The sequence below is a fragment of the Dipodomys spectabilis genome, unplaced genomic scaffold, assembly GCF_019054845.1.
Source record: "Dipodomys spectabilis isolate Male_0828 unplaced genomic scaffold, ASM1905484v1 ptg000178l, whole genome shotgun sequence".
Lineage (NCBI taxonomy): Eukaryota > Metazoa > Chordata > Mammalia > Rodentia > Heteromyidae > Dipodomys > Dipodomys spectabilis.
Window position 1 is genome coordinate 4,749,886 of NW_024870855.1, and position 18,928 is coordinate 4,768,813.

General features: G+C 48.4%; 1 protein-coding gene across 1 annotated transcript; it reads left to right on the top strand.

The window, feature by feature from the left end:
- The first annotated feature begins 6,873 nt into the window (after positions 1–6,873).
- On the top strand, positions 6,874–18,091 carry Inhba (inhibin subunit beta A). The gene is given in 3 exon segments (XM_042695137.1): positions 6,874–7,239; positions 7,241–7,262; positions 17,199–18,091. Coding segments are annotated over 3 exon segments (1,281 nt in total).
- Positions 18,092–18,928: the final 837 nt, after the last annotated feature.

Here is an 18,928-nt window from a genome sequence, read left to right on the forward strand (position 1 = left end):
AATTGGAAGATTTGCCTCTCTTCGCTGATTCCACTTAATAGCCAAACAGCTCCTCACTTTAATTAAACCTGTGCAGCCCATCTTTCTACCTAATGGTTAGCTGGAGTTATGTGCAGTCGGCTCGAGCTGTCCAGGAAGTAGGCAGGCCAGCTGCTGCCATATTCCCCTTCTCTGGTCTGATGAGCGTCTTAGTCACGGGCTGGAGTCTACTGCAGAGACATCTTCCTGCCCACGGCTTCTGGATCAGATCTGCCACTGGGGCGAGTCACCCAGCCCCACGGAGCTGGCCTGGTGTTCCTGCCTGAGCCTAGAATAACGCTCACCTACTCTTGAGATCTTTTTGGTTTGGTTTTTAATTTTTAAAATTCTCTTTAGACTCATGGTTTAGACTCAGTTTCCCAGATGAGATGAGCCTCCCTCCCCCCCAAAAAAAGATCATACTTCTTTGCAAACAGGATTTTTTTTTTTCATAGGAAAGAATGTCTGAGGGCAGCCTGGGCCAGCCCATCCCCACTCCTGTGGATCTCCCTCACCCCTGCCCTCCCTGAGCCCAGGCAACTGTCCTTCCTGGCTTGAGATTTTCCCTGAATCACAAGGACCCACCAGTAGCAGCCCTGGTGAAAATGTCTCCCGGCCTTGTCCTAGGCCTGTCCCCTTGTTGCAAGAGACCAATGAATAGCCTGGATGTCTACCCAAAGACTTAGGGCTTGCTAGAGAAGTGCACATTCTTCCTTCTCGATTTATGCCAACTTTGCCTAGGGCCCAGCTTGGGGCCTGGGAAGACCCTGGATGAAGCTTAAGGGTGTCCCAGGGGGCAGGTGCCCCCTCACCCCCCAGCAGAGCCACAGGCCGGGCTCCCAACGCCCCTCTCCGCACCCCAGCGCCCCTCCCCTAGTGCACAATTGTGCTCTTATCCTCAAACGAACTTTGTTTTTTTGACCAGCTCACTAATTGTGATCAAAAAAACACCCAGCTCCACCCCCCCCCCCCCCCAGCGAGGCACAAGAAGCAAGACAGGCCCTAATTGCTCCATTTACATAAAAGTAGAAACATACAACTTCTAAATATAAATCTCTGGCACATCGTTCTTCTTCTTCTTCTTTTTTTTTTTTTATGCAATTACAGTAAAATAAGGTACCAGTTTTCCCTCTCCCGGGCTATCTTCCTGCTAGCAGCAAGCTGCTAGTGGCGGCTCCTCCAGGCGACCACAGAACCCTGCAAAAGAGAGAGAGAGAGAGAGAGAGAGAGAGAGAGAGAGAGAGAGAGAGAGAGAGAGAGAGAGAGAGAGAGAGAGAGAGAGAGAGGAAAAAAGAAACAAAAATCTCCAAGCTTGTAGTGGGGTGCTTTGTGAAGTAGCCCATAACTCAGCCCGCCTCCGCTAGGTGAATAACGTGGTGGCCGCCGCGGCCTCTCTGCCAGTGCGGTGGAGACACCGCGCGCTCGCTCGCCAAGGCGCAGTTTTGCTGGTACGCTGCGCGAGCGCTCCGCCACTGGTCTCTCTGTTCGCCAGGGAGCCCGCCCGCCCTCCTCACTGCAGGTCCCAGACCCGTGCTGTGCTTCCAGGAGCTGGGTTGTAGAGAGAGATTCCCCCAGCTTCACCCAGGCCACAGTCATTCTCTCTCTCCATATTCATCTTTATATTTCCCCTGCCTCCCTCCCTGAATTCTTTAGCTGCCAAAAGGGGGAAACCAAAAAAGAAAGAAAAGAAAGAAAGGAAAAGAATGGAGAGCTGCTCTTGACAGAACTTGCCCTGGCTGGTGGTCAGGGTAAAAATAGAGGCGAACGGGTTTGGCCCCGACTCCCCAGCCGGGCACCCGCGAGCTGGGCTGGAGCCGCGCGTCCGGCGTGATCCGCGGGAGCTGCCAGCAGGTGCTGCTCAAGGTACGGTAGCCGGAGCGCAGAGGGGACCCGCAGGGCCCGGGGGGAGGGGCGCCCGGGGAGGGGGCCGAAGTGCCAGGGAAACCGAGTCCCAGGAAGCAGAAGCGGGGTGTGTGTGTGTGGGGGGGAGGGGAGGGTCTTGTCAGGAGCTGGAATTGGATCAGCTCACACTGGGATCCCCCCTCCACCACCAACCCCCCCCCCCCCCCCCGCCCCGAAATACAGCAGCGGGGGAGGGGAGAGCAAACTCCCATTCCAGAATATTCCACAGAAGCTATTTTATTCACCTACTTCCTCTAACTCCCCCATCATCTCTCCCTCGCCCTCCACACATCCCCCCCCCCCCCCAGCCTGAGCCAGGAGGCTGCAGCCCTCTGGGGGGGTGGGGGGGTGGGGGGTCAGCCCTAGGCTCCATCCATCCAGGATGGGGGTGAGGGTCAGCACAGGGTCAGAGGCTCCAGTGTGGGGCCCCTGGCGCCAGGGCCCTGACCCTGCCCAGCACCCAGCACCCAAGTTCAGTCTCCTGGGTCCCATTTTGTGGATGGGACCACTGAGCCCCAAGTATCCGTGTGCAGAGAAGAGACTGTGTCACCCCCCCCCCCCCACCACCGCGTTACTTTGGGGGGTCCCCAAAGTTCATGCCTCAGGCAGGGAGCCATGGGTGTAGATGGCCACCCTAAAGTGTGAAAGTGCCTTTCTAGTCTGGGGTCTGAGGTCCTGCAGTTCTGAACAGAGGGATGGGCTTCCAGATCAGCGGCCATTCCTGGCCAGGCCATCCCGGTGACCAGATCTGGCCCCAGCCTCCCCTCCGGGCCTCCCAACAACCAGCCCCCCCCCCACTTCCTCTCTATCTAGTCCAGAGAGACCCTGACAGCCCCAGGTTCTGCTGTCCAAAATGGAATCTGCTCCAACCACACACATGAGGAGCCCAGAGCCTCTCTAGTTTGCTTGTGGGCACAGTGAAAAGTTTATTTTATGCATGTTAAATCCTGCCTACAAAACAACATATCTGTGGTATGGCTTCCATTAGCTTCTAACATTTGCACATTTCACCCAACTTGTCCTGAGAAGCTGGCTCAGCTGGCTTCAGATTATCTATCTATCTATCTATCTATCTATCTATCTATCTATCTATCTATCTATCTATCTATCTATCTATCTATCTTCTTTCAAACCACCCTTCTTCTATCTGCTTGTCTAAGGATTCCTTACCACCTGGTGATCCTCCTAAGACTGGCCGGTGTCCCTACCCCTCCCAACCTAAGATTACCCCCCCCCCCCAAAAATGTTCACTTATTATTTTTCTTTTTTCACTAATCATGTGGTATCTCTAACAATTTAGAAATCCTATGACTTGAAGTTAAGGTTTCATAAAAGATGATAACAACAACAATGATAGTGTTTTTTAGTAACTTAGGATGGGATTCTAAATTGCTGGGCATATCATGTAGAGTGTTCCCTGGCAGACAGTGACTATTTCCCAGGTTCTTGGTAATAAATGATTTATAAAGGAGCCATTCAATTTCCAGTTGGAATATAAGAGGGCCACGATGGTGGGCACGTCATTGTGGTACGAGGGATACATATTTGCTGATTTCTTTCTCAGTGAAATAGCTTATTAAAAATAATAACAAAATTAGAACCCCTCGAAAGCACATTAGGAATTGTCTTTCCACTGTAAGAAAAAAAGGACACCATCAAATAACTTTGTCAATAGAAGGCAAGTTCATGAAGTCACACGTTTTCTGCAAGGACATAAAACAACTCAAGTACCCCTTCATGACTGGTTAGAAAGTACAAGTTGGACACTCTTAGAGCTCTAACTGTTGCACTGCAATTTTTAAAAAGTAATTAATTACATGTATTTATTTACTTCTTTTAGTAAAAGATAGACTCATCACAGCCAGAGGTGTCAGTGGGCCATTCAGTGTCTCAAAAGCCAAAAGGGATTTCCATTAGATAATAAGTTATGAAATGTCTCACCCCACGGAACGAGTCATCCAATGATGTCACACGGAATTCAGCCAATCCCAAGCAAAGCCCAGCCCTTCTCTTTTGAAAGGTACCAATGTGTGAGGGTACAAATAAGTAGTACAGTATAAAACTTGCCAGTGCCAAGGCCATGAAGAACTCCCACAGCTCTCACCACATGACACCAGAGCTGGCCCGGTGAACCGGAGGGCTCAGGAGAGGTAATGCTTTTTCATTCTTGCTTATGGCTAGGAGAAGCACTTTTCCAACTTATGCAGACTTCCAGGGGGGCATTTGTGATTTGTTAAAATATTTTTTTCCTCTTATTCCAGCAGGTTAATACTGTGGATTTTGATTTTTAATGGTCCTAGAGCATGCGAATAGATTATGTGTTTATACAACTCTCTCAGCACATATATACAAATACATATGCCAGAAAGAAAGCTATTTTTAAGAGTTCCATTTGCCAAATAGCAAATCTAGGGAACACACACATACTCACATGCGGAGACAATCCAAATATTGATAAGTTGCTTTTATCCAGATGCTACTATGAGGGCTCTTGAGTTGTTTAGAGTCGGGAAACTTTTCCTTCTATTTCAGACTGCCTTGTAAAAACTTAAATTAGTCAACAGAATGCTTTGGGATTCTGTGTCTGAACCTCCTCAAGAGGTGGCTTGATGTTGTTAGCATGGAGATACTTTACTAAACCATTAGGATGTAAATACTTGCCCTATCTTTTCCCTGTGATGATCAAGTGGACAGTGTTATCAGGAAGAGCTGAATAACGTGATGTTCTAGGAGCCAGCACTTGTAACAAAGTGTGCCATATAGTTACTTTTTTTACTTTTGATTTTTTTTTTCAAAGGAGACAGGAGATAGGAATTGAAAAAAAGCATTGCTACCTGACCAAATTGTAATTCTAACTCAGTGCCACAATTCTTTGTCTGTCTGTCTCTCTTTCTCCTCCCTTGTACTCACATCTCATAGGGGCTTGTAGTAATGATACATATTAACTCTTTCCTGTCTAAACTGCATAGTTGGAATAAAATGCTAGGAGCCTACTGCCTAGAAACGGCCTGTAGCTCCAACTAAGAGGGTTTGTGTATGAGAAAGAAACAGAGACAAGGAAGCCCTCACAGATGGAACCCCCTCCCCACCATTAAAGATACTTCTGCAAGATGATGAAAGTAATAAAATAGGAGAAAGAAACAGAGGGGGGTTGAGGAATTCTTTTCTCAAAAAGCTTTAGAAAAGCATTGTTTAAAAATTGCACATTTTTCTTGTTTGATAAATACTAAAATCCATTCTTTTTTTTTTTTTTTTTAAATCTCTGAGGGAGAAAGGAATCAGTTAAGCAAGCTGTGTTGAACATGGGGCTCTGGAAAGCAAAGGCTGGGTGCAAGCTAGCAAACGATCACATGACAGAGACAAATAATTTGACAATGTAGTTTAGAGTCTTTTCCCATAAGGCCAGTTACTCAAGTCGTAAGAGTACACTCTTTTCATGAAAGAATGTGGGAGATGAATTTTGTATTTTATCTGTGATCATTTATCTGGGGGCAAGCAATGGTAGATTATCGTGTATGTGTGTGTGTGTGTGTGTGTGTGTGTGTGTGTGTGTGTGTGTGTGTTACAGAATGGGCAGTGAACAGGAGAAGGAAAATCATCTCCCTTTGTAACTGGAACTTGTAGAATTAGATGGCTACTGGTCTCAGATATTTTAATATCTTGCTGAGCTACCACTAAGTTGAGAAAAGTAAAATATATTGTAGGACCCCCAGCAAAAGTTCTTCTGAGTTGCCTGCTCCAGCTCAGATGCCAGCCCTGCATAGACTACCTTGAGCATTTCAATAAGAATGAATGGGGGGTAAAGGAAAGTTTCCACATTCCAGCAAGCAGAGAAATCAGCTGACCCCCCCAGCCCCAACTCTGCCGGGAGGAAGTGTGGGACCCCAACTCCAGCTACCTGTGTGCACCCCTCTCCACCCACCTGTCTGTCTCCTCCTCCCTCCAGGGCCCCCCTCGCCCCCAGCCAAGGGCAGAGGCTAGCCTGGCCCGGTGAACTAAGCTATGGGGGCAGGCACGCAGGGAGACAGGGCAGCGTTTGGTGTGTTTGTGTACCACTACTGCCCCCCCCCCCCCCAACAAACAAGGAAGAAGGTAAAGCCAGAGGGCTGGGAGAGAAAGCAAAAGCAAAAGCAATCTCCCAAGCTGCAGAAGTGAGGCAAACGTGGAGGATTTATTGTAGAGGGGAACTTGGAACTCAGGAGACTGGTGGTATTTGATGAGAGGTGTTTGAGAGGCAGCTAGGAGCAGAAGGAAGGCAGACTGTCAGAAAACCGCCTGTCCCTCCCCCTCCCTCCCTTCCTCCCTCCCTCCCTCTCTCCCTCCCTCCCATCAACGCTTTACTCACCGACAAACTCCCTCCCTCTGTGCTCACTCACTCACTTGGGGCCAATCCTCTCTCTCTCTCTCTCTCTTTCTCTCTCTCTCTCTCTCTCTCCTCTCTCTCTCCCCTCTCCTCCCCTCTCCCTTCCCCCTTTCCCTCTCTCTTCTCTCTCCCTCTCCTTGTCTCTCTCCCTCCCATTCTCTCCCTGTCTCTGTTCCCCCCCACCCTGTCTCTCCCTCCCTCCCTCCTTCCCTCCCTCCCTCCCTCCCTCCTTCTCTCCCTCCCTCCTTCCCTCCCTCCCTCCCTCCTTCTCTTTTACTCGGAGACAGTCAGAACTCTGCTCTCTGACAGGCACAACCGGACAGCAGTGGCTGCGCTCAGAGAGGGAACCTGCAAAGACAACTTCACAGAAAACTTTTTGCTTCTTCTTCCAGAGAATTTGCCGAAGAGGAGAAGGAGAGAGAGGAGGAGGAGAGGACAGAGGGAGAGAGAGAGAGAGAGAGAGAGAAGAGAGAGAGAGAGAGACAGAGAGGGGGGAAAAAACCCAACCCCAGATAACAATCCCCACCCTCGCGCGGAGGTGAGTGGGACGCAGGGCCTTGGACGGCCCCACGACAACTTCGGCCGGCAGGATGCCCTTGCTCTGGCTGCGAGGATTTCTGTTGGCAAGTTGCTGGATTATAGTGAGGAGTTCTCCGACCCCGGGCTCCGGGGGCCATGGTGCAAACCCCGACTGCCCGTCCTGCGCGCTGGCCTCCCTCCCCAAGGATCTACCCAGCGCCCAGCCCGAGATGGTGGAAGCCGTCAAGAGGCACATTCTCAATATGCTCCACTTGAAGAAGAGACCCGATGTGAGCCAGCCGGTGCCCAAGGCGGCGCTCCTGAACGCCATCCGCAAACTGCATGTGGGCAAAGTGGGCGAGAACGGGTACGTGGAGATCGAGGACGACATCGGGCGCCGGGCGGAGATGAACGAACTCATGGAGCAGACCTCCGAGGGTCATCACCTTCGCCGAGTCAGGTGGGTGCGGGCACCGGCCGGCCGCGAGGGCGGGGAGGGGGCCGGGACCCTCGCCTCCCCCCCGCAGCCCGGCAGCCCGGCCGCGGAGTGTCTGCCGGGGGTTAGGAGGCTCCGGGAGGGCGGGCGATGGCGGGGGTCCCGGTGGGCAGGCGGAGAGACCCTGGTCCCCAGCGCCCGGATCCGCACCCCCCGCGGCTGCGGCTCAGCCTGTCACAGCCGAAGCGGGCAGGGCAGGCCGGCTCTGGGGTCAGTCTGGAGCTGGTAGGCAGAGGGTTTCGGGGCGGCGGGTGGGGGTGTGGGGGGGTGTCCCCGGCCCTGGGAACCGGATCTGAGCGGTTGGGTGAAAGTTGGGCATTTCCAGGCACTGAGGAGAGGGAGGGGTGGGGGCGGCCAGGGGGGTGAAGTAGCTCCCCTTGGAGGAGGAACCCCATCCGAAGTTTCTACTGGAAGGTTGGGGAGAGAGAGGGAGAGGGGGAGAGGGAGAGGGGGGGAGAGAGAGAGAGAGAGAGAGAGAGAGAGAGAGAGAGAGAGAGGAGAGAGAGAGAGAGAGAGAGAGAGAGAGAGGGGAAGGAGAGAGCTAGCGCCTGCCACTGAACGAGCTGAAGGGCACAGAGGAACTCCCTTTCTTAACCCTTCCCCAGTAACGATCTCACCTCGGTTCCTGGCCAGAGACCAAGGCAGGGCATTGGGAGATCAGGGCGTTACTGGGGACAGTCATTTTACCTTTCTAGTTATCTGTGTGTTCACAGTACAAACTAGGCAGCAGGGAGATTCTGGGAGGGTGGTAAAGATCCAAAGGGGAGGCACTTTGGAGAAGCTGACTTTGCCTTTCTGAATAATAATAATAATAACAACAACAATCAAAAGCCCCAAGAGCCTCTCCCTCCACAAATCCTAACTTTTGATGTTTTGTAAAGTTACTAAAGACTCTGCCAAGGAATGCAACCTTGACAAAACACTCTTAGATAACTCTGCCCTGCTCTCCCTCAGTCCTGAAGAGGAAGAGCTGTTAGAAGTACATTCAAACCATTGGCTCAGGACCACAGTAACCTGTTGCAGAGGAGAAAAGGACCTGCCAGAAGTATGGGTCGTGGATGGGTAGCCACTCTGTTTCTATGCTTCTATTTCTTAGGGGCTGGGGGCTCAGACATCTCCCTGCCTGCAAACTAGCCCAAGCCCTCTAGGCAGGCAGATATGTTAATAATATGATAATAATAGATGATACCTCCATTATTATGCCAGCTGTGGTAATGCCAGGCTAAAGAACCAGATCTTTTGCCAGGCCCATTTGTAAAGAATATCATGGTTTTTTTTTTGGGGGGGGGTGAGCAAAGCATATGGCTGGGAAAGTATGTGCTAGGACTACGCAGCATTTTGTTTCAAAGTTTGCCACAGTGCTATAAACAAGGCAACATTCAGAATTTCCAATCTTGAAAACCTGTTGACTCAGAAATTGTTTTCATGAAAATCATGTTCATAAGACCTGGATATCCTTTTATTTAATGAGGGAGGAGCAGACAGACAGTTGGCTCTCCAAATTAGCTCTCTCCCTACAAGTGTTTCTGGTTTAGGGAAAGACTTTCTATCCTTAATCCTGGAAAGAAAGGATGCTGTAACTGGAGGCGACCCCCTGCCCTACCCCTTGTGACCTGATCTCTTGGAGCTTATGGAGGGAAAATGGGAAGCTGGAGTTTTCAAGTTGCTCACCTAGTTTTCCTCAGTCTTTCGCGGCAGAGAGCTCGGGAAGAACTTAGAACATTGGACCAGAGATTCTGTTCCTCCCTGGACGCGAGAAAGGTGGTTGGTTTTGTACAGCAACTCTCACCTAGGCTGGCTTCCTATGCAGTCCTGGTCAACGGTTTTAAGTGATCCTGTGCTAAATAGATCTGTGCCTCTGACCACTTTTAAGCGTGCCGTGGACACTGGCAAGATGTCCTTCCTTCCAATGTCCTGGGTTGGTATAGGAAAGCATTCTCTTGGTACTTAGAGACTTGGCAGTGAGAATTAGACCGTGTACATTCTGTCTTACCTATGACCTTCTCCTCAGTGCCAGGCTTCTTGGCACTTACAGGGGGTCTTGTTAGTTTTGTGGCCCCCATGAGAAAAAATGAGTTACTTTTTTTTTAAAAAGGGGATTGATTGGCCTTGCAAGTTGTCTGCAGCCGAGCGTCTGTGCTGGAAGTCTACTCCTAGTGGAGCACCTTCACTTTGGAGTTTTTGGAGGGATTTATTGTAATTACTTAATTTCTCTCCTCTGAGAAGTTGCACAGGTCAATTTCAAGTTGAATCGGTATCATTTCATCCCTTTCACGACAGTCTCCTAGAAGAACACCAGGCAAGCACTTTGCTATTGGCTTCACCTAGCCAGGAAATGCACTTACCATCTAAATAACTATAGTGACCATACCAAAGTGAATAGCAAAGATCTATCTGTGGCTTTTGTAATAATTCAACTTTAGTAACATTCCAACTACGTGAAAAGTCAAGGTCTTTGGAGACAGAAAAAGGGCATGCGTTTTTCTCTTCTTTGTAACTATTTGCACAACATAGAATAAATGTTAACCACGAGCATACACTAGACCGGGCCTTCCCACCTGAAGATTCCTCCCTTAGCTGATGCTTAATTTGGCCTTCTCTTTATTTGACTGCTGAATAAATTTAACAAATCCATTGCCATCACAGGGTCACAGTGAGAGAAATACAAAAGTGAAAAGGTCTTGAAACCTTTGACCTGAATGTGTGTCCTATTGTGCTTATGTAGAAAACCCCCAACTTTGAGAAGTTGAGACACTGAGTTATTACTGGCTAAGCAGCGAGGGCTCATCATTCTAAGACTCTCTGAAATGTATTCCCACAAATAAAAAGTGCTTTTCTATTCTATAGATATCACCTCACATTTCTCCCCCAAGGTTAGTTTGATCATCATAAATGGCCAGTCCAAATCCTCAACATTTATACTGAGTCCTGTCCTCAAAGGAAAGGTAGTAGGGTGAATGAAGCCGAATCCACGATGACTTTAATTATCAGTGAAATTAAAGTCCTAGGCCTTCTTGGCTGATGTATTTTATTTGATCTTGTTTTGACTTTTACGTTCTTTTAGTAGCTGGTCAATCGGCGCACAATAACAGTATATTGCCCAGTCGGCCCCAGCTGCCATATCTCATTCTTTTTCTCATAACTAACTTAGCAAGTGATGGTTCTTATTCTAGAAAGGATCAAGAAAGAAAGGCAAATATGCAAAAAATAGATAATGCTCTCCTAGCTTAGTTGTTGCTGAAAGCGACTCATAAATCTCCCCTCTTGGAGGATAATTTGTACAGAAGATTTGAGTTAGAAATGCGCACTGCCCGAGGAGAGTCTAGGAAGGCTTGCCTGGATAAATGTTTCCCCCTACCCCCAAAGAAAGACCCTCTCAAGGTGTCGTTGACGTTCACAGCTCCATTCCCCAGCTGTCTCCTGAACTTGCCCGCAAATCGCCCCTCACTCAACCTTTAAGGGGCTTTGCACATACATTCTCTGAATGATGGGTAAAAATTGGCCACAAGAGGGCGCATTCCAAAGAGTTTTGCTGTGTGGCACAAAATCTGGGAAAGGCGATGGTGCCTATTCCCAGCCCCACTCTGCAGCTCCCTACCCTTAGTGGTGATCACTTACTTCCTGCTCGCCCCCCCATCCTTCTCAAAAGTTAGGATTTTTATGGGATGTGAGACCCAGGAGCACTTGCAATACATAAGAAGGAAGGCGAGGAAGCAGGGAGCGTGGATGAGGATCTACGCAAACATTCCAGAGTTCTATGGAAGGGAGAGGGGTGAAATTTCAAAATCAAACAAAGCAGCGAAATGTGACTGTGAATCATCAGAAATACAGATTTGAGTGTCTCCATATTACGATTGCCTGGGTTTAAAAACATAATAAAAACAACCAAAACCACCCCATCTTCCATCTCCCTTGATTCTGTTGTGTAGTTTGCCTGCCTTATCAACACATTTCCCCAGTGACACAATGACAAATGACTTTGAACAAGGAGAATTTCTTTCTTTCTTTTTTTTTTTAAAGGCTATGTGTTTAATGCTTGGTAGGAGCGTGGAGTTCGGCTATGGAGGGTGGGTTGTTTCTAAAGATAGGATGTGGAGAGAAATAGTGCAGGAGGGAAGATGGAGAAAGAGACTGCTAGGTTTTTGTTATTATTATTATCATCATCATTATGAAAGAAGCATGTATACTGTCATGGAGTTGGTGGATATATCAGGGTAGAAATGCCATTTTCATGTTTGAAGAACTGGAGTTCTATCTTCCCAGGCACTTCGCATAAAAAAATACATATTTATCTTGGCTCCTCTTCTGCTTAAAAAAAAATTACTGGAGCCTGCTCTCATAGCTATAGTTCAGAAATTTTCATACTAGACTGATTCCTAGCTAGGTCTCAAATCAAAAGTGTAAAAGTTCTCAGGAACTTTCAAGAAATCTGTGAAATCCTGTGGGGTGGGTCTTGCTTGAGAAATGATTCTATATTTTTGTTTGTTTGTTGAAGTTGAGACCCTTCCCCCCCCCAATAATTAACCTTTTTAATCAAAAGAGGTGTGGGTAAAGCATGTAGCTGGACCTTTACAAAAATTCAATAATGGATCCAATAATGGATCCTAAAGAGAGGTTTTAAGGCTAAATATTTTAAAAAGAAAAATAACTAAAATAATTTTTATAATGCAAGCTGTAGTTCTACTGTGAGCAAGATCCTTTACTGTAGGTTGGTATTATTAAAGACCTGCCTTGCTACATTTTGCAGAAGCTTCTGGAAGCTGCTCTCTCTGTCTCTCTCTGTCTGTCTCTGTCTCTCTGTCTCTGTCTCTCTCTCTCACACACCACACACTCACACAGTGCATGGCAGTGTTTGCTGCCACCATTGACTGTATCATCATGATGGCGGATGGAGAATTAAAGTCACAGATGCATTTTTACAGCAAGGCTTCCTGCCCCCCTCTGCTTCTGTAGTAAGCTTAAGCGTACAGCCTAACTTTCCACATTGACAAAGAGCCATAGTTATGACGTATATAGATAGCAAAGGACAGCTTGCTTTTACCAGGACCCTGGCAAGAAAAACTCAACCCAATCAAATCAAAACACTGTACAAGAGCATTGCTAATTTCACTAGGGGGAGAGAGAGAGAAAGAGAAAGAGAGAGAGGGGAGGAAGGGAGGGAGAGAGGGGAGAGGTGGGGGGGGGGAGATCTGTCTATACCAGAAAATCTGAAATACTGATCTTTGGGGTGTTGAGTAGCATTTGCATCTTAATGTAGGGGATGAGAGCTTCTGGGGGCTTGGCTGCTTAACCCTTGGCATATCTTACAAGATTGAGTTCTGAAAAAAGTCTGAAAGCAAAAGAAAATGACCTTTCTTTCCAGCTTGGACAACCTTCCCTCCGTCCAAGGCTCCCACTAGAGAACATTGCAAATATATCCCCCCTCAAAGTCCCAAATCTATTCCTCTCTCTCTCTCTCTCTCTCTTTAAATTTTGTATTTCTTGGTACCATTTCTCTCTCTCTCTGGTGTGAGTCCACTGGACTCACAGGGGTTTAGGTGATGCATGCACTATTATCACCCAGGTGGGTGCGCGTGGGATTGTCTGAGTCAATTACTCAGGCAGAGCAGGCTGTGATACACGTCTTGCTCATGGAAAGCCTTGAGCAAGGGGGCAGAGGAACCTTAAGAAGGAAAAAAAAATAGCCAAGGGGTAAAAAGAATATCATCAGAGACTAACTAGGTAATGGAAGGTTTGGGAAGAAAGCAGTGCTGTCTGCGTAGCTCAAAACCCTAGTCCACACCAGTGCCCACTGTGATCCTTCTTGCTCTTGCAGAATTCTGGGAAGAATTCCATGTCAGGATTTCAGAGCACTTGATATTGAAATCAAATCTGAGACAGATTAGAAATTGATCCTGAACCTCTTCCATTTTGCAAATGGAGATACCTGGAGAGCCCCAGCATGGGGGTACCCTGACAATAATATTGCGGTGTGCCATTCCCAGGGCAGAGAATCAATGGACTAGTTATTATTAGATTTTTTTTTTAATCTCCAGGAAAGTTGAAGATTGTAATATATTTCTGAAACCGACAGCCCTGATAATCACTATTTCCATGGTAGCTTTCACCCACCTCGTTCTCCCCACCCACGTCTACGATGAAAGAAAATACAGATAGATATGCACTGCTTAAATAAGAATACAATAGAACTTGTAAATAAAATGTACCTGCACATGAGGTAGACATTAGGAAGACTTGAATCTTTCTCTTACCCCTGTCCTTCTGAGCAGTAAGGCAACAGCACTTTCGTGAAAGTGGATCTCAGTTTTATCCCCCCCCCACCCCCTGATAAAATATCATGCAATGTACAAACAGCAGTTCCAGAAATGGACAGCGAGAGAGAAGGAGGCGACAGGAATGTCAATTAGCAAGGGGAAAATCCAAATGTCAGAAATATGGGGGAGAGAGAAAGCAGGCAGGCACAATGAACTGGCTTTTGGTCCAGATCATTACAGAGATGCGTACATCAGACTCGGGACTGGCCCACAACACACCGGTCATGCCAGCCCATTAATGACCAGCCAGACCAGCCTGAGAGTCGTTTTCGGATGACTCTCTGATCCTAATGTAACAGCACCTGACAGCTTGAGTCCCCTCTAATGAGTGCTGTTTTTGTACAATCCTCTGTCAGGAACACTAAATCATTTGCCTCCGAGTACAGCTGCTGGTGGAGAAGGGGTGGGGTTAGAGCTCGCATTAGAATCCTGGGAAATGAGGGGCTGGCAGTTGTGCAGGCTGTGGGACTGCGGCCCAGGACTTCCACCTTGCTGGTCCTCCAGTAGCTGTTTGCATGCAGAGTGTTACTTGTTCTAGGCATAGTTCTCCCATGAATCCTCCCTCATTCCCACCCTGAACTCTGGGTGTATTCCTGGGGAGTTCCTTAGTGTGTTCCCCTTCCTCAACCCCCTGTTAGACACTGGGAGGTGCAGTGCCTGTATTCCTTCCCCATGTGAGCACGTTCAGGTGCTCTTTCTTAGAAAAGCAAAACCCAACCCTGCACCCTCTGGCTTTTCAAAATCAGCAGCCACTCTGGCTCAGTCTGCAGAGTGACACCTTGTGTGGTGGTTTTAGTGCTTCCAAGTTGTTATGCTTAGATACAGAAGGAAATATGGGGATAGCTTGCTCTCGATAGCCAGGATAGGGCAGGGCAAGGGCACGAGCAAGGGCCAGGGCAAGGGCAAAGGTGCCCCTTTGGGATGTGACCCCACTACAGACTCCTTCAGGCCTGTGGCCTAGGTTGGAAACTGATCTTTCACCTTTCCCTTTGGCCTCCACCTTCTGGATCCCAGCACCTTTAAAATCTGCCGCTGGCTGCCATCTTAGATAGAATGATGACATTCTGCCAGAATCTTTCCCTTTGTTAAAAATAAGCAAACAGACATAAACAAACAACAAAACAAAAAGTCCTCCGTTTCTTATCAAAAGGCATTGTGGGACTCACTTTGTTCAAAGTCATCCTGTTTCTTAACAGGAGGATGCTTTCCTCACTCCCTACCCCCTCTCTGATTTCTATGAAATCATAAACTCCTCTCGATTATACAGTTCAACTCTGGCCTGAGTCCCGAGGTGAGGCCAGAGTAGGAAACGCTCCCAGACACCATGGCTGTCATGGTGGCAGGCCTATAGGGCAATGCCAGGGACCCCGTGGGCCCACATGCCACCCTCTTGGTCCTGGTCTTTGTGGATCCACTACTATCACCATCATAGTGTGCGGAGTGTGTTAAATTAAGAACAGAATCGACAGTGCGCCATGCACAGGAAAGCCTGCCTTCTGCTGCAGAGAACTTGAAACTGTGCCTAAAATTTATAGTACCGTAAACATCCCAGGGCCTCCAGATACGTGCGGCTGGATTTCCGTCAGCTATAGACATCCAAGCAAGGACATTCTCCCGGGGAGCGGGGTGTCCAAGATGGACATCTTAAAGATTGTTCTCAGATTTGTACCTAGGATCTGTGATTAGCAGACTCCCTGTTAAGTTTGAGACACTATACCCAGGATCTATGACTAGCAGACCCCCTGTAAGTACTAGGCACAGTGCCCAGGATCTGTGAGTAGGCACAGAACCTGGAGTCTGTGACTAGCAGACACCCTGTAAGTACTAGTCATAGTACCCAGGATCTGTGACTTGCACCTGTAAGTACAAGGTCTAGAGTAAGGTGAAAAAGGACTTGTTTCTTTGTATCTTCAAGTACTAGCCAGACAGATGGAAAATATTTGATGAATTAAGAATTCTAGTCTGGGCTGGGTGCCTGTTATCCTAGCTATCCAGGAGGCTGAGATCTGAGGATCCTGGTTCCAAGCCACTGGGGGCAGAAAAATGTGTGAGACTCTTATTTCTAACTAACTAGCAAAAGTCCAGAAGTGAAGGAGTGGCTCAAGTGGTAGAGCACCAAGCTTTGCGCAAGAAAGCTAAGCAAAAGCATGAGGCCCCGAGTTAAGGCCTACTACTCACCTTGCCTGGCCCATAGCTACCTGCTTCTGATAGTAAAGGATGCTGCACATTAAATATATAAGTGCTCACTATGAAAAGAGAAAGAGGCAGCTTTCTAAAGTTAGGCTTAGATAGAACCGGGGTGGTGCCTGTACCAAAGCAGAAACTTCCCCACCTATGTTAGGTGAGAAGCTGTTGCTATTTGAGATAGTTTTGAGCTCACCTGGTATGCTCTAAAGATAGAAAAGCCAAAAATGAGGGGATTATGAGGTAGGGGGTGGCTCTCTTAATTAAATATAACTCCATGCAAAGGCTGCCTCCATTTTGCAAACAGTAATCAAAGCAATTACCTACTCCGTGTTAATCACTGAATTATGTCAGGGAAACAGCCAAAGACTTCAGACTTCCAGTATCCGAATCTGGGGATCGTCAGAGAGGAAATAGAAGGGATGGCTTTGAGAGGAAGCGTGGTCCGTATTTGAGGTCAGCGCTATGAAAGGTGTGTGGCAGGATCTTCTAGGTAGCGGGGAATGGTAGGTGTTCCTCTGTCTCCCCTGCAGGTGAGAGGCAGGGCTACCCAAGAGCCAGAGTGGAGTTGAATGCAAGCACAGTTCTGGCAGAGCCCCCAGTTGGGGCAGCTCTGGGCACAGAGAGGCAGCAAGGGGCGTGTCTCCTGATCCCACTCCTATTGGGGGGAAAGTATCCTTTAGCTGCTCAGTGGATGACTGGAGGAAGACCACCTTGTGGGAAGTTACGGAGGGCAAGTGTGACAGGAGAGAGGCCAGACTGTGATGGGGTAGAGCAGAGCAGCCCACAAGGAAGTACAGGATAGGATATTTCCAAAACCTGCAGGAGTTTACAGGAAGTTTTTTCACATAGAGGAAGGTGAGCCATTCTTGTTATTTTATAGAAAATAAAACAGAGGCAAAGAAGAAATCAGTCAACAGACATGAACCCCTGCCAACCTCTCTTTCCCCCTCTCCCCACAAACAAAGGCCTGCAAATGTTGTTTGTACAGGTCAGAGAAGAAAGAAATACTTTATGCTTCATAGTTCTCTTTTGGAACCGCTCGATTCTGTGGTTCAAATGCAGGCATATAAAAAAAAAATAGAGCATAGCTGTGTCCCAAAGACACTTTCTGTACAGCCACTGAAGTCTGAATTGGAGAGAGCTTTCATGGGTCAGAAATGATTCCTTTTTGAGCATCTAACAATGTCACAACTGGCCGGACAGGGATGGCCACATCCAGTGAGCTTCGGCCTCTCAGGGATGTGATTTGCTGAGGCTCACTTAAGGTGTTGGTACCAGAGGTTCTTGCTTGCCTGGAATTAGTGAGGTGATGGGAACACAAACAAATAAACCAAACAAACACAGTCCTCTGCCATTAACAGACGGCCCTGCGTTCTCTTCTGCTGTGTTATCTCTCTAGGCACAGCCCGCAAGACGCTGCACTTTGAGATCTCCAAGGAAGGCAGCGACCTGTCGGTGGTGGAACGGGCTGAGATCTGGCTCTTCCTGAAAGTCCCCAAGGCCAACAGGACCAGGACCAAAGTCACCATCCGCCTGTTTCAGCAGCAGAAACGCCCGCTGGGCAGCGTGGACGCGGGCGATGAGGCCGAGGAGGTGGGCTTCAAGGGGGAGCGCAGTGAACTCCTGCTGTCGGAGAAGGTGGTGGACGCTCGCAAGAGCACCTGGCACATTTTCCCGGTGTCCAGCAGCATCCAGCGTTTGCTGGACCAGGGTAAGAGCTCCCTAGACGTGCGGATTGCCTGCGAGCAGTGCCAGGAGAGCGGCGCCAGCCTGGTGCTCCTGGGCAAAAAGAAGAAGAAGGAGGAGGACGGAGAGGGGAAGAGGAAGGACGGAGGAGGAGGCGAGGGCGGCCCCGAGGAGGAGAAGGAGCAATCGCACAGGCCCTTCCTCATGCTGCAGGCCCGCCAGTCGGAAGACCACCCGCACCGCCGGCGCCGTCGGGGTCTGGAGTGCGATGGGAAGGTCAACATCTGCTGCAAGAAGCAGTTCTTCGTCAGCTTCAAGGACATCGGCTGGAACGACTGGATTATCGCGCCCTCGGGCTACCACGCCAACTACTGCGAGGGCGAGTGCCCCAGCCACATCGCGGGCACCTCGGGCTCCTCGCTGTCCTTCCACTCCACGGTCATCAACCATTACCGCATGCGGGGCCACAGCCCCTTCGCCAACCTCAAATCGTGCTGCGTGCCCACCAAGCTGAGACCCATGTCCATGCTCTACTACGACGACGGGCAGAACATCATCAAAAAGGACATCCAGAACATGATCGTGGAGGAGTGCGGTTGCTCCTAGCTTCCACAAGCAGCCCGGCCTGGCCTGGGGAGGGGGAAGAGGGAGCCAGAGGTGTCCAGAGAAGACAGTGGCAAACATGAAGACATGTTTAAGGTTTCTGAGTTAAACAACCAGGAAAAAAAAAATAGAATGATAATAAAAATCAACAACAAAACCCACCACCACCAACCACAAAAAAAGACCCCAACAGCTACAATAAAAACCCACAAAAGAGCATAAACTAAAAAAACAAAAAAAACAAAATCTGATGAAACAGATGAAGGAAGATATGGGGGGGGGGGGGGGGGAAATTCCGTAGCCCAGGGCTCAGAGATGAATGAAGGAGACAGGGATTGGGAGGGAAATGGAGAATTTGTGTACCTTTCATTTCTTCCAAAATCAAACTGATGACATCAGTTGCTTAAATGGGGTATTGTCCTCTCCTCCCCCCTCCTCACCCCTGCATTTCCCTTGTGAGCCTCTAAATCTTGTCTAGTCTGCAGTAGTGCAGCCTGGCGTAACCCAAATCACGTCTAGAAAGCCATGAGTTTGAAAGGGCCAGTCCCACCCAATTACCCAGGTCATAGGTGTGTCTGTGGGACGCGATCTGTGTGTAAATCAGCATACACACACACACACACACACACACACACACACACATTCTGATCAAACAACACAATGCAGCAACACTTTCTTTTTTTTCTGCACCATTTTACAAGACAAAAAGAAACAACAACAACAACAACAAAACCAACATAGAAAATGAAAATTGAGACCAAGAATGAGAAGAGTAAAAAGATCAAAGACAAAAACAAACAAAAGAATACCAAGTACATTTCGTTAAGGTGCTTATGATCT